The sequence below is a fragment of the Odocoileus virginianus genome, chromosome 18, assembly GCF_023699985.2.
Source record: "Odocoileus virginianus isolate 20LAN1187 ecotype Illinois chromosome 18, Ovbor_1.2, whole genome shotgun sequence".
Lineage (NCBI taxonomy): Eukaryota > Metazoa > Chordata > Mammalia > Artiodactyla > Cervidae > Odocoileus > Odocoileus virginianus.
This window is the reverse complement of record NC_069691.1, coordinates 48,403,625-48,419,911: the sequence shown is the minus strand read 5'-3', so window position 1 is coordinate 48,419,911 and position 16,287 is coordinate 48,403,625. Positions and strand designations below refer to the sequence as shown.

Below are 16,287 nucleotides of genomic sequence, written 5' to 3'. Positions count from 1 at the left end.
GATCTCAAGACATGACAAATTCCACCAGGATGTGCAGTTGGTGAAGATTTTCCTCATGAGACTGTCCATGGTGTCACAGAGTCAGACACAACTGAACGACTAAGCACAGCACAGAACAACACAAACACAAATAAGCTCGGATACAAGGTGGGTAAAAAGCACAGAGAGCTCTTATGAGGGTCATCAGAAAGAAGAAAAAGATAGTTGAATGTTACTTTCTTCTTGTCCACATTTTCTTTCCTATTTCTATAGATTAAGCTGTGGAAACTATTTCAGAAAATAAAATGAAAATGATTATTGGTCCAATAATGGAAACTGCTGTGAGTAAGTTTGTGGAAAGTTTGAAATGGAGAGTTCAGTGCAGATAGGTTAAACAAATCAGCCCACCACCAGTTTTTGCTAATAAAACTTTATTAGAACAAAGCTTCACCTTTTTTTTTTTTTTAATGTCTTGGGTATGGCTACAGTGAAATTTTCTAATTGTATCAGAGATCTTGAGGACTTTAAGGTTCAAAATAGTTGCTATTTGGCTTTTTAGAGAAAAAATTTTAAAACCTTCTAGTTCCGTGAATCAGTTTAATTTTTAAAAGCTTTACTTCTATAAGTTCCTTTTCCCCTGCTTATGAAAATATGCTGAAGCAAATAGCAAATGCAAAGGGCTTAATTTGTAATTGTGTATATGAGACTAAAGACATAACTTTAATTAAAGTTATGTCATAACTTTACTAAAGACACAACTTATCAATCAGCCTTCTCTGACTGCAGTGAAAACCTATGAGGAGCAATAGGTGAAAGGTGAGTGTGTAAAGATAAAGAGACAGGAAAGAGCTAATGAAGCATTGATTCATAACGTCAAATGCACTTCCAAAGAAAATATTTTCAATTTTAATATCATTTAATCCCTTGTCAGATACAGATTTGACATTTAAGGGGCTTAAAAACAATTTTAAAAAATTGGGTTTCATTCTTCTTGGTTGTCTTTCATTAAGAGGTAATTTGTTTACAAAAAAAGGAGCAAATTTAGAGGAAGAAAAAAATAGTGTGTCCTAAAGTGGCTTTTCTCTACCTGGTAGGAGTGAAATAAATCAAAACTCTCCAAATAAAAACTAGAATGCTATTTCTAATTATTTGCTCTGTCAAACTGATGTCAAACTTTCCACAATTCTCAGAAATTTTTTCTCTGGTAGATTATCATAGAATTTGGTAAGTGAAGTTGGAATAATTTCTATTACCTGTGCTTAGGCAAAATTAGATATCAAATGGTCAAAAATATACTTTGCCCTATCAATTCCTTTATTTCAAAATCATTCTAAATAACCTTAAATTTTTATTTAACCTTAAAAATTTTAACCTTAAAAATATAAGGTTATAGCTGACGATTTAAGTATAAAATGTACAACACAAGAAATTGTTACACTAAATAAGCATGAAAAATCTCTAAAACACCAATAATAAAGAATCTAGTTAAATAAACTATGGGATATATATTAAATGGTCTACTTAGAGCCATAGAGGGTATTGTAAGTGAATATTTTTTTAATAGTTTTTCACAGTTCCTGAAGAACTATAGATGGAGGTTCATGACATTGTACAGGAGGCAGTGATCAAGACCATCCCCAAGAGAAAGAAATGCAAAAAGGCAAAATGATTGAGGAGGCTTTACAAATAGCTGTGAAAAGAAGAGAAGTGAAAGGCAAAGGAGAAAAGGAAAGATATACCTATCTGAATGCAGAGTTCCAAAGAATAAAAAGGAGAGATAAGAAAACTTTCTTCAGTGATCAAGGCAAAGAAAAAGAGGAAAACAATAGAATGGGAAAGACTAGAGATCTCTTTAGGAAAATTAGAGATACCAATGGAACACTTCATGCAAAGATGGGCTCAATAAAGGACAGAAATGCTATGGACCTAACAGAAGCAGAAGATATTAAGAAGAGGTGGCAAGAATACACAGAAGAACTGTACAAAAAAGATCTTCATGACCTAGATAACCATCATGGTGTGGTCACTCACCTAGAGCCAGACATCCTGGAATGCGAAGTCAAGTGGGCCTTAGGAAGCATCACTATGAACAAAGCTAGTGGAGGTGATGGGATTCCAGTTGAGCTATTTCAAATCCTAAAAGATGATGCTGTGAAAGTGCTGCACTCAATATGTCAGCAAATTTGGAAAACTCAGCAGTGGCTACAAGACTGGAAAATGTCAGTTTTCATTCCAATCCCCAAAAAACACAATGCCAAAGAATCCTCAAACTACTGCACAAATCTCACACGCTAACAAAGTAATGCTCAAAATTTTCTAAGCCAGGCTTCAACAGTACGTGAACCGTTAACTTCCAGATGTTTAAGCTGGATTTAGGAAAGACAGAGGAACTAGAGATCAAATTGCCACAATCCATTGAATCATCAAAAAAGCAAGAGAGTTCCAGAAAAACATCTACTTCTACTCCATTGACTATGCAAAAACCTTTGACTGTGTGGGTCACAACAAACTGTGGAAAATTCTTCAAGAGATGGGAATACCAGGCCACTTGACCCGCCTCCTGAGAAAGCTGTATGAAGGTCAGGAAGCAACAGTTAGAACTGGACATGGAACAACAGACTGGTTTCAAATCGGGAATGGAGTATGTCAAGGCTGTATATTGTCACCCTGCTTATTTAACTTACATGCAGAGTACATCATGAGAAACTCTGGGCTGGAAGAAGCACAAGCTGGAATCAAGATTGCTGGGAGAAATATCAATAACTTCAGATATGTGGATGACACCATCCTTAGGGCAGAAAGTGAGGAAGGACTAAAGAGCCTCTTGATGAAAATGAAAGAAGAGAGTGAAAAAGTTGGCTTAAAGCTCAACACCCAGAAATCTAAGATCATGGCATCTGGTCCCATCACTTCATGGTAAATAGATGGGGAAACAGTGACAGACTTTATTTTTGGGGGTTGCAAAATCATTGCAGATGGTGACCGCAGCCATGAAATTAAAAGACACTTGCTCCTTGGAAGAAAAGCTGTGACCAACCTAGACAGCATATTAAAAAGCAGAGACATTACTTTGTCATCAAAGGTCCGTCTAGTCAAGGCTATGGTTTTTTCAGTGGTCATGTATGGATGAGAGTTGGACTATAAATAAAGCTGAGCACCAAAGAATTGATGCTTTTGAACTGTGGTGTTGGAGAAGACTCTTGAGGATTCCCTTGGACTGCAAGGAGATTCAACCAGTCCATCCAAAAGGAAATCAGTCCTGAATATTCATTGGAAGGACTGATGTTGAAGCTGAAACTCGAATACTTTGGCCATCTGATGTGAAGAACTGATTCATTTGAAAAGATCCTGATGCTGGGAAAAATTGAAGGTGGGAGGAGAAAGGGATGATAGATGAGATGGTTGGATGGCACCACCGACTCAATGGACATGAATTTGAGTAAACTCTGGGAGTTGGTGATGGACAGGGAGGCCTGGCGTGCTGCAGTCCATGGCATCGAAAAGAGTCGGACGTGACTGAGCGACTGAACTGAAGTGAACTGACTTTTTAACACGGAAATGTTCATAATGTCATCTAAGTGAAGGATACAGGATACAACACACTATATTGATTTTGGTCCAATTTTTATTTTATTTTTTTATTTTTTCTATTTATTTTTATTAGTTGGAGGCTAATTACTTTACAATATTGTAGTGGTTTTTGCCATACATTGACATGAATCAGCCATGGATTTACATGTATTCCCCATCCCGATCCCCCTTCCCACCTCCCTCCACACCCCATTGGTCCAATTTTTAGTTAAAGGTATACCTTTACTTTGCTGATAATGGTCTGTATAATCAAAGCTATGGTTTTTCCAGTAGTCATGTAAGGATGTGACAGTTGGGCCATAAAGAAGGCTGAGCACTGAAGAATTGGTGCTTTTGAACTCTGGTGTTGGAGAAGACTCCTGACAGTCCCTTGGACTGCAAACAGATCAAACCAGCCAATCCTAAAAGAAATCAACCCTGAATATTCTTTGGAAGGACTGGTGCTGAAGCTGAAGCTCCAATATTTTGGCCACCTGATGCGAAGATCTGACTCATTGGAAAAGACCCTGATGGTGGGAAAGATTGAAGGCAGGAGGAGAAGGGGATGACAGAGGAGGAGAAGAGGATGAGATGGTTGGATGGCATCACTGACTCAATGGACATGAGTTTGAGCAAACTCTGTGAGACAGTGAAGTACAAGGAAACCTGGCATGCTTCAGTCAATGGGATGGCATAGAATTGGGCACGACTGAGTGACTTAATGACAACAAATACCTTTACACTTATACTCCAGTTTTTAATACTTTTTATATAGTGTAATTTATTTTTTTCCAATTATTTTTATTAGTTGGAGGATAATTACTTTACAATATTGTAGTGGTTTTTGCCATACATTGACATGAATCAGCCATGAATTTACATGTGTTCCCCATCCTGAACCCCCCCTCCCATCTCCCTCCCCATCCCATCCCTCTGGGTCATCCCAGTGTACCAGCCCTGAGCACTTGTCTCATGCATCCAACCTGGACTGGTGATCTCTTTCACACTTGATAATATACATGTTTCGATGCTGTTCTCTCAGATCATCCCACCCTCGCCTTCTCCCATGGAGTCCAAAAGTCTGTTATATACATCTGTGTCTCTTTTTCTGTCTTGCATATAGGGTTATCGTTACCATCTTTCTAAATTCCATATATATGCATTAGTATACTGTATTGGTATTTATCTTTCTGGCTTACTTCACTCTGTATAATGGGCTCCAGTTTTATCCATCTCATTAGAACTGATTCAAATGTATTCTTTTTAATGGCTGAGTAATATTCCACTGTGTATATGTACCACAGCTTTCTTATCCACTCATCTGCTAATGGGCATCTAGGTTGCTTCCATGTCCTGGCTATTATAAACAGTGCTGTGATATAGTGTAATTTAGAAATATATATATTATGTTTTCAATTGTGATTATTTTAATATTTAAAATATAGATATTTTAAATATTTTAACACTATATACCCTTCATTTCTTAAATTAATTTTTAATATAGGAATATTATTTTCCATTCTCTAAAGGCTTTTGTTTTGTCCAATAATTAAATGCAGAAATAAAATTATAGCATGTTTACCTTCAATAGCCTGGTTTTTGTTGATTAAGTTTTAAATAATTTTTGAAGTTATTTTGAAAGTTTCTGAAATGAAGTTGATACTCTGTTTAAATTACTTACTTGAGTTAAAAAGCTGAGTAATAGATCCCCCTTTATCAAAACAGTCATCACTGAGACACAACCAAGGGCACAGAACTAGATGAACTTTGAAGTGTATTTCTGTCTCATAATTCACTAAAGTGCCTGAAGATGTGGGCCTCAGGTCCTAATTTATTGTACATCAGAGACTGCTTTTGTATGTCTACAGACTCTGGTATGAGTAAAATGCAATGGTTAAAAAATTCAATCCCACAAATCAAGCATCAGAATTTGAGGTGATCCTTTGTCAAAAAAAATAAATAAATAGCTTAAATTGACTTAATAAGACTGTCTTCTGGTTCTTGAGTTCACAGTATTTTAAATAAAGAGTTGGGGTCTCATGTCAAACCACAGTTGGGGTCTGGTCATGAATCTCAGGCTTCCCTTTGAAAGGATCAAATCCATTGTGATGTAACTGATTTTCTATCATTTGTTACCTGGCAACTTATTTATTAGTATAAATAGTCAAGATTTAAATTTTAATGCACTTGGAACTAAGCAACTTGTAAGGCAACTGGAATTTGTTTTTTAATCAAGTTTTCTAATTTTGGAGTCTTCCTGGTTGACTGAACATTGAATGAACGACTTGGGTTCCCCTGTCTTCAGTGAACTTGAGGGATGCGGTATTTGTGAAACATGGTTGGGGGAATGATCTCAGTTTCATCCTTTCCACTTAAACCTAAACTCAAAAACATTTTATTTTCCCTAAAAGTATATACATTTCAATTTATTTTTGAAAGTCTTCTAATGGAATATTTTCATTTCTCTAGGAATATAATGAACTGCAGTGAGTTTTCACATTTTGTAGGAAATTAATATTTCCCAAAGGATAGAGCTTAAGGCCAGCTGCCACTTTGAGTCTTGGATGCATGGGAATATGTTTTCTTGCTGCTACTTCTTGGCTTCCCAGGTGGCTCAGTAACAAAGAATTCACTTGCAAAAATCTCCTGGAGGAAGAAATGGCAACACACTCCAATATTCTTGCCTGGAAAATGCCATGGACAGAGGAGCCTGGTGGGCTACAGTCCATGGGGTCACAAAGAGTCAGACATGACTAAGCATGTGTGCCTGCTGCTACTTTGGATAGAGCTGATTTGACTCCAGATAAATTGTCAATAAAAGGAACATTGACTTATATGGGTTTGATTTTACATATTCTCATATATGAAACAAGCTTTTTTTAAACAAAGGGCAAGTCAAATGTCTGACTTGCTAGTTATATTGAAAAACTTGAGAAGAATAAAATAAAGTAAAATATTAATGTAGTAGAAAGTGTCAGGTTGGTTCCTCAGAATATACTGGTATTCACTCATTACCAAATTTAATCAACATCAAAATTCCAGATCACTATCAAAATTTTTTTTTGTTCATTACTAGCCTTATAACCTAGGCAAAGATGCATATGCCTAGGTATTTTGCTTGATGCTCTGGTCTTTTGGTACACACTATGTGATAGAAATTGTTTTCCTGGGTAGACTCCCAGAATTTTTCTGTTGCTTTATCAAAATCACTTATTTATTGTTGGGACTGGATTTTAAATCTACATTTCTGACCTATTTTCCTCTGGCATTTGGGTGCTAAAGTGAGCCAACATATATATTAATGTAAAAACCATATTGTGGAAGATTTTTTGACATTTAATAAAAGTGCCTTTTTTCACGTTATTTAAAAGTATCAGATGATCTATAAACAAGAGCAAACATCTCTTTTTCCTGAGCTCTTGAAATGTCACAAAAGTGAGAAGGTGGTGGGCTGATCAGAAAAGGAAACATAAAATCAAAGAGTATTCATGTGGGAAGGTGATTACCTTCCCAGTGTGTGTGTGAAGTTTAAACCTAGGACAGCAGAGAGCCTGGCACAGGGGCTAACAGGATAAGAAGGCTATGCCAGGTCTTTTATTTCCTGCTGTCACTCTGGAGACAGGTGGCTGCCTGTCTTACTGCTCACAAGCCAGGAAAGCCAGAGCCTGCTGAACCACGGAACCTGCAGGCAGGTCAGTGGGACCCCAGGCAGGTCCTACCCTTCCTTCTCACATCTGCCATTCTCCACCAATGAGATTACAATTAAAGAAGACTGCAAAACAGAACAACAACAACAAAAAGAAATAGAGTAGAAAATTGAGGAATCTTTAGGAAAGAGCGGAAACTGGGGTAGAGGGGTGGACTTGCATTCATAAGAATTCATGATCGGGAAAATTAGTTCAAGGAACTCTCCCAGAAGGCATCTTGTGTGGGTACAGTTGTGGGAAATACAAAAGGAAATATAAATAATAAGGAGGGTGAACATAGACCTAGGCCCTTGAAGAGTCACAGAGCCTAAAAAATCAATGGAGAGACAGTAGCTTTTGCTTATGATGTAGAAAGAGCATCATGCTTGTGCTTAGTCACTCAGTTGTGTCTGACTCTTTGCGACCCCATGGACTGTAGCCCACCACGCTCCTCTGTCCATGGGATTTTCAAGGCAAGAATACTGGAGTGGTTTGCCATTTCCTTCTCCAAGGGATCGAACCTGTGCTTCCTGTGTCTCCTGCGTTGGCAAGGAAGTTCTTGCCTGCTGAGGCTTTGGGAAAGCCTTGGAAAGAGCGTGACTTCTACCCTAGACAACAAGAGATTTACAAATTTACAATTGGTAAATGCTCTTTGAGCTGCATTGTAAAACTGAGATAGCAGGGTGACAAACTGACCTGAAATCCAAGGAAAGGTAGGCACTTCCAAAGGGAGTGGAGTTGGAGGTAGAAATTTCAATACCCAGGCACTCACATTAGCAAAGAAGGCCTCATTTCAGAAGCCAGTGTGATCCAGTGTGGTGTGGGGAGATAGCATCCACATGAGTGTGGGTTAGTCACCAATGGGATCCTTACAAAGCAACTTCCTAAATGCGTACTTTAACCTATTTTACAAACCCAAACTATCATAATAATAAAACTGATTTCCTAAATTTGTTGTGAGATTTACATGCACCCAAGTGTGTCTCATGTCTTACAGACAATGGCCATTTTCAAAATGAATTTTCATCTCTCCCTTAGCAACATGTTCTTGGTTACAATGCTTGTACTTTTTTATTATCTCTCAAATCTGTTTCCTTATCTCATTTTCTTCTTGTCACTTCCTTGGTTAATTTCTCTTCTAGATTATTTCACTAACCTCCTTGTCTTCCTGACTACAACGGCACCACACCCCGGCACCTCCTATCTGTCCCTGACACTGCAGGAAAAGCGATAGGAATAAAGGGCAGTCCTGATAGCATCACTCTTTGAAATTCTTCAACTGTTTGCAAAGATTAAAGATGACACATAGAGTTAGTAGGAACACCAGATAATAGCATTCATCCAGTACCTATGGAACTGAATATTGCTTTTTCTCCAGAAAGCAGTTTGCCTTGTGAACCAGACAACTTTACACAGCACTTGTTAGCCCAGTAGTGCCACTTTTATGTGCTTATTATGAACGGAAACCAGACAGTATGCTCTGGATTCCCAGCACAGCTGCTTCTGTGAGCAAACTTCTAAAAATCATTCTCAGCTACTGATCAATCTGTTACAAGAAAAACAAGAGGAGGAAATATTCATAACAGGAAAAGAAAAAAAAAAAACTATGTTTATTAGTGTACCAAGATAAGAAAATGACAACTTCATACCACAAGATTCAAGAAATGTCTGCAGAGTGTAGGGAAATTGAATCAACCCAAAGGAACCAAAACTGAGAGAAGAAATGATTGATGTGGAAAATAAGTGGAGAAGATTCTGGTGAGAAGTGTGGGATATATGATTGATTTCAGGAGAATTGGGGGCAGTATTTATCATCCCCCTTTCTCTGATCAGTAGCCTGGAAAGGCTATTAGAAGCAGAGCTATGGTATAAAATATATAAGTCACATGATTATTTAGCGATAGGTTATAAAGTAGGCTTAATTTTCTTTTTTATGTTTCTTCCATTTAAAAACATTTATTGATGAATGTGAATTAATTTAATTGATAGTGAAAAAATCAATAAAAATATTTCAGTGATTCCTAAATACAGTTAATATAATGGTATGTTGTTAACTTTTCCCTTTCATACTCTAGCACCACTGAAACATTTATGTTTTCAAAATACGGCATGCTTTATTCTCTTCCACACCTTTGCAAGGGTTTTTCGGGCAACTGCACAGGGTGTTCCTTGTAGTTGCTTGTTACTCAGCTAAAATGCACCTGCTTCACAAAATGTTCTGTGGCTTCTCCAGGCAAGATAAGATTTCCACTTTGGTAATCCCACAGCCCCTGACAATACCTCGGTCGTCATACTTACACACTACTGGTGTGTTGTGGTGTGCATGCCTCTCTCCTGAACTGTGCAAGCTCTAGGAATGAAGGGACGGTGTCACTTTAAGCTTTATGTGGACACACACATACACAGACATCGTGGAATACTATTCAGCCATAAAAGAGGAAATCTTTCCATTTCCACATGGATCTTAAGGATATTACACTAAGTGAAATAAGTTGAGTGAGAAAGACAAATACTATATGATTTCACTCATATGTGTGGTATAAAAGAACAAACATACAACAAAATAATTGAACCAACTAAACAAAACAAGGGGCAGGGTAGACTTGTGAAAAGATAGTGGAGTAGAAGGACTGTGTGAATCCTTTCCTGCGAGAATTCCAAAATTGCAACTCACTGCTGAACAACCATCGACAGAATGTTGGATTCCACCAGAAAATGATAACCTGCATCCAAGGGCAAAGGAGAAGCCCCACCAAGACAGTAGGAGGGGTAAAATCACATTTAGAATCAAATCCCATGCCCTCCAGAGATGCTTGGAGGGCTCAAACAAAACATTTGTGCATGCCAGGACCCAGAGACCCTACAAGAGACTGAGCCAGACCTGCCTTTGAGTTTGAGTGTTTCTTGCTGAGGCACAGGTCAGCAGTGACCTGCCTCAGGGACAGGGGCTCTGGCTGCAGCAGACCTAGGAGGTGCTGTGTGTGGCATAAATCCTCTTGGAAGAGGTCAGCATTAGCCCCACCATAGAGCCATCAAGCAGACAACTCACAAACTGGATAACAATTATACCAAAGAAGTTCTCACACTGTTGCAAAAGTTCTAAGGCCCACAACAAACTGAGCCAAACTTTCCTGTGAGTATCCAGTGAAGGCATGGGGCACTGAATATAACTGTTCTGGGAGTCATGGGGCATCACCCTTACCATAGTTTGGCCTCAGGTCAAAGAACAGGGAGGGAACACAGCCCCAGCCATCAACAGAAAGTGAAAGTGAAAGTTGCTCAGTTGTGTCCGATTCTTTGCGACCCCATGGACTATATATATAGCCCACCCACTCCTCTGGCAAGGACATGGAATTCTCCAGGCAAGGACACTGGAGGGGGTTGCTATTTCCTTCTCCAGGGGATTAACCCAGCCCAGGGATTGAACCTGGGTCTCCTGCATTGCAGGCAGATTCTTTAGCAACTGAGTCACCAGGAAAGCCCTTCCCATCAGCAGAAAATTGGATTAAAGATTTACTGAGCAAGACTCCACCCATCAGAGCAAGACCCAGATTCCCCCACAACCAGTCCTTTCCATCAGGAAGTTTCAACAAGCCTCTTATCCTTATCCATTAGAGGGCAGACAGAATGAGAACCACAATCATAGAAAACAACCAAACTGATCACATGGATCACAGCCTTGCCTAACTCAGTGAAACTATGAACCACACCATGTAGGGCCAACGAAGACAGACGGGTCATGGTGGAGAATTCTGACAAAACCTGGTCCACTGGAGAAGGGAATGGTAAACCACTTCAGGATTCTTGCCTTGAGAACGCCATGAACAGTATGGAAAGGCAAAATGATAGGATACTGAAAGATGAACTCCCCAGGTTGGTAGGTGCCCAATATGCTACTGGAGAAGAGTGGAGAAATAGATCCAGAAAGAATGAAGAGGCCAAGCCAAAGCAAAAACAACATCCAGCTGTGGATATGACTGGTGATGAAAGTAAAGTCCAATGCTGTAAAGAAAAATATTGCATAGGAACCTGGGATGTCAGGTTCATGAATCAAGGCAAATTGGAAGTGGTCAAACAGGAGATGGCAAGAGTGGATGTTGACATTTTAGGAGTCAATCAACTAAAATGGACCAGAGGGGGTGAATTTAATTTGGATGACCATTATATCTACTACTGTAGGCAAGAATACCTTGGAAGAAATAGAGTTGTCTTCATAGTCAACAGAAGTCTGAAATTCAGTACTTGGGTGCAATTTCAAAAACAACAGAATGATCTCTCTTTGTTTCTAAGGCAAACTATTCAATATCACAGCAGTTCAAGTCTAAGCCTCAACCACTAATGCCGAAGAAGTTGAAGTTGAATGGTTTTATGAAGACCTACAAGACCTTCTGGAACTAACAACAAAAAAAGATGTCCTTTTCATCATAGGGGACTGCAATGCAAATGTAGGAACTCAAGAGATACCTGGAGTAACAGACAAGTTTGGCCTTGGAGTACAAAATGAAGCAGGGCAAAACTAACAGAGTTTTGCCAAGAGAACGCACTGGTCATAGCAACATGGTACAGGAGGCTATGATCAAAACTATCTCCAAGAAAAAGAAATGCAATAAGGCAAAATGGTTGTCTGAGGATGCCTTACAAATAGCTGAGAAAAGAGAAGTGAAAGGCAAAGGAGAAAAGGAAAGATACACCCATCTATCTGCATGCAGAGTTCCAAAGAACAGCAAGGAGAGATAAGAAAGCCTTCCCTAGTGACCAATGGAAAGAAGTAGAGGAAAGGAATAGAATAGAAAAGACTAGAGATCTCTTCAAGAAAATTAGAGATACCAAGGGAATATTTCATGCAAAGATGGGCACAGTAAAGGACAGAAGCCGTATAGACCTAACAAAAGCAGAAGATATTAAGAAGAGGTGGCAAGAAGAACTATACAGAAAAGATCTTCACTACCCAGATAACCACGATGGTGTGATCATCCACCTACAGTCAGATATCCTGAAACGTGAAGTCAAGTGGGCCTTAGGAATCATCACTATGAACAAACCTAGTGAAGGTGATGGAATTCCAGCTGACCTATTTCACATCCTAAAAGATGATGCTGTGGAAGTGCTGCACTCAATATGCCAGCAAATTTGGAAAACTCAGCAGTGGCCACAGGACTGGAAAAGTCAGTCTTCATTTCAATCCCAAAGAAAGACAACACCAAAGAACATTCAAACTACCGCACAAATGCACTCATCTCACACATTAGCATAGTAATGCTAAAAATTCTCCAAGCGAGGCTTCAACAGGACGTGAACTGATAACTTCTGGATGTTCAAGCTGGATTTAGAAAAAGCAGAGGAACTAGAGATCAAATTGCCAACATCTGTAGGATCACAGAAAAAGCAAGATAATTCCAGAAAAACATCTACTTCTGCTTTGTTGACCATGCTAAAGACTTTGACTGTGTGGATCACAACAAACTGTGGAAAATTCTTAAACAGATGGGAATACCAGGCCAACTTACCTGCCTCTGAGAAATCTGTATGCAGGTCAAGAAACAACAGTTAGAACTGGAAGTGGGAGGGGCGGGACTCCTGTCTCGGCGCACACTCTGTGGGCGGAGAGGGCCGGGCTGCCGGTGCCAGTTGGTCCAAGTGTCCAGGCCTGAGGCCTCCTACTGAACCCTCCCCCTGCCGGCGCCTCAGAAGGCAGAGCATTCATCAAGAATTTTGTATCCAAGGCACAGAAAGTTTGTTACCGAAGATGATGAATGCTGACATGGATGCAGTAGATGCTGAAAATCAGGTGGAACTGGAGGAAAAAACACGACTTATTAATCAAGTGTTGGAACTTCAACACACACTTGAAGATCTGTCTGCAAGAGTAGATGCAGTTAAGGAAGAAAATCTGAAGCTAAAATCAGAAAACCAAGTTCTCGGACAATATATAGAAAATCTCATGTCAGCTTCTAGTGTTTTTCAAACAACTGACACAAAAAGCAAAAGAAAATAAGGGATTGATATCTCTTATGTCTTACGGAATTGCTGCTGATCTTTTTTTCCTTTAAAACTTGGATAGATCCCAAAAGTTATAGTACTTTTGTTTGTGGCTTCACTGAGTATTTATGAAGATAATGTCAGATCTAGGAAAAATTAAGAGCATAACAGAAGACTTCCATGAGTTTGTGTATTATGTTAGTCTATGAAAATGTGCAAATATAGAGACTTTATAATTAGAAATGCATATATTTATGAAACTTGAAAATGAATGTTTTTATCAAATTTGTTTTGATCTATAGGGTTAGCATTGTCTTATATTTAGGCATAGAGATACAAGCAAATAACTACTGTGTTGTGAAAAAGTGACCAAAATCATGTACTGAATGCACAGCTTTATGTACCCTGTCTATCATCGTGTGCCTCTTTTCCATTTGCTTTCTTGCTGTTTTTCCTTCCCCTAAGGAAAAAAATTGGTTTCACATTTGTAAAAAGTAATTTCAGTAGCTGATCATCTAGGAGAGTAGCCTGAACTCTTAACTGTTGAAACTTAACCAAAATAAGATACTTTCTCAGTTAGGGCTTATTTATTGTTTAGTAGTAAGGATAGTAGTTTTCTCTTTCATTAATTGAAAATGAAGGCTATAAAAATGGAGATTTTTCTTTGAATTATGGTATGGGGAAGGTTTTTTATTAAAAACTTCCTTTGCACAAAATAACCCACTTGGTATCTGAAAAGATGAATTCTGGTTGTGTGTGTGTTTGAAATAGAAATTTTTGAGGAAAAATAGAAATAGGATGGGAAAAGTACTTGGTAAGTACATGTAACCAACTGCAAATGTTTCTACTCCAGATTTATGTTCTCTCCGGCACAGATTGGATTTTGGAAGCAATATTTTTAAAAATGGATTAAGTTTGGCTAACCTTATGTAAACCACACCTGGAAGAGAATAGAGTTTGGTCTCAGGTTTATTTGTAGTACCCAGCAGATCAACTTTGTAAAGTCCATTAAGAGTGGATTAGTATCAGAGTCATGAATAAGATGGGAGAGTTTTACATGTAAACTAATTGATGATTTCTCAGTATTTTATCTACTTCTCCCAGACATCTCTGCAAACCCAACTACTGGTTTGCAGAATTTTAGTCATGTAACAGTTTTTTAAAATTTAGTTGAGTAGGTTCCATTTGGTAAGGAAATCAGTAGTGTTAATTAAAATCTTAAATAGGAAAAGAAATTCACTAATATAGTTTATAGTTATTAAATTTAGGCTAATCATGGAATAATCTTATGTTTGTGTTGGTGTAAGATTTGATGACTTTAGCTGTTTGAATATATAATAGTCATACTGCAAACATTTTGCATCTCTTTGTGATCTAATTTTCAAACATTTAAAATTGTGTTGCAGTTACGCTTTGCTGTTTAATAAAAAGCTGTTTCAAAAAAAAAAAAAAAAAAGAACTGGACGTGGAACAACAGACCGGTTCCAAATCAGGAAAGAAGTACATCAAGGCTGTATACTGTCACCCTGCTTATTTAGCTTATATTCAGAGTACATCATGTACTCTGGGCTGGATGAAGCACAAGCTGGAATCAAGATTGCCAGGAGAAATATCAATAATCTCAGATATGCAGATGACAACACAATTATGGCAGAAAAAAATAAGAACTAAAGAGCCTCTTGATGAAAGTGAAAGAGGAGAGTGAAAAAGCTGGCTTAAAACTCAACATTCAGAAAACGAAGATCATGGCATCCAGTCACATCACTTCATGGCAAATAGATGGGGAAACAATGGAAGCAGTGACAGATTTTATATTCTTGGGCTCCAACATCACTGCAGATAGTGATTGCAGCCATGAAATGAAAAAGACGCTTGTTCCTTGGAAGAAAAGCTATGACCAACTGAGACAGCTTATTATATAGCAGAGACATTACTTTGCCAACGAAGTTCTGTCTAGTCAAAGCTATGGTTTTTCCTGCAGTCATGTATGGATGTGAGAGTTGGACCCTAAAGAAAGTAGAGCACCAAAGAATTGATACTTTTGAACTGTGGTGTTGGAGAAGACTCTAGAGTCCCTTAGACTGCAAGGAGATCAAATCAGTCAATCCTAAAGGAAATCAGTCCTGAGTATTTACTGGAAGGAATGATGCTGCAGCTGAAGCTCCAGTACTTCGGCCATGTGATGTGAACTGACTCATTGGAAAAGACCCTGATGCTGGGAAAGATTGAAGGCAGGAGGAGAAGGGGATGACAGAGGATTAGATGGTTGGATGGTATCACCAACTCAATCGACATGAGTTTGAGCAAGTTCTGGGAGTTGGTAATGAACAGGGAAACCCGGCATGCTGCAGTCCATGGGGCTGCAAAGAGTTGGACATGACTGAGTGACTGAACTGAAACAAAGCAAAAATAAAGACACAGAGAACACAGTGGTGGCTGACAGATAGGAAGGGCACGGGGGAAGGTGACTGAGAAAGGGGATCACTATATGGACAGAAAGAATCTGACTGCCAATGCAGGAGACACAGGAGGCTGGGTTCCATCCCTGAGTTGAGAAGCTCCTCTGGAGAAGGAAATGTCATCCCACTCCAGCATTCTTGCCTGTAGAATTTCATGGACAAAAGAGTCTGGCAGGCTACAATCTCTGGGGCCAAAGGAGTTGGACACAACTGAGCAACTGAGCACATTGAATCAGTGCACAGGAAATGGGCATTAATACTTCATTTTTTTTCAGTCTCTTCCTTTTGTTTAGTGAGGAAATTTTTCACAATACTGCCCAGAGGATGTGGTTAAGTAAAGAAGTATTTTTCTTGCATAGTGTTTTCTTTTATGTTTATCATTATATATTCATTTCAAATAAGAAAATATTTAATTACTTTTTATTTGTTCTATGTTTATTTATATTCCATTTATTCTTCCAGAACAAGGAAATCATGTTTCTTGTGTTTGACTTGGTTCACATATACAACAAGTAGTGTGCAAATAAATTCTCTTAAATTATTTTGTTATAAGATGACCATATTTTCATTCACCAGACATCAATATCACTACAATTACCAATTGTGTTTCCTTC

The 16,287-nt window shown here is 38.5% G+C and overlaps 1 protein-coding gene across 1 annotated transcript; it reads left to right on the top strand.

Moving 5' to 3' along the window:
* Positions 1-12,863: 12,863 nt before the first annotated feature.
* LOC139039526 (short coiled-coil protein) lies at positions 12,864-14,242 on the top strand. Its single transcript, XM_070480670.1, has one exon. The coding sequence runs from the start codon at positions 12,982-12,984 to the stop codon at positions 13,228-13,230; it is 249 nt and encodes an 82-aa protein (XP_070336771.1). The 5' UTR covers positions 12,864-12,981; the 3' UTR covers positions 13,231-14,242.
* Positions 14,243-16,287: the final 2,045 nt, after the last annotated feature.

What these genes read in the sequence shown, in the direction of transcription:
- LOC139039526 (XM_070480670.1), top strand. Translation starts at nt 12,982, where the DNA reads ATGATGAATGCTGACATGGATGCAGTAGATGCTGAAAATCAGGTGGAA.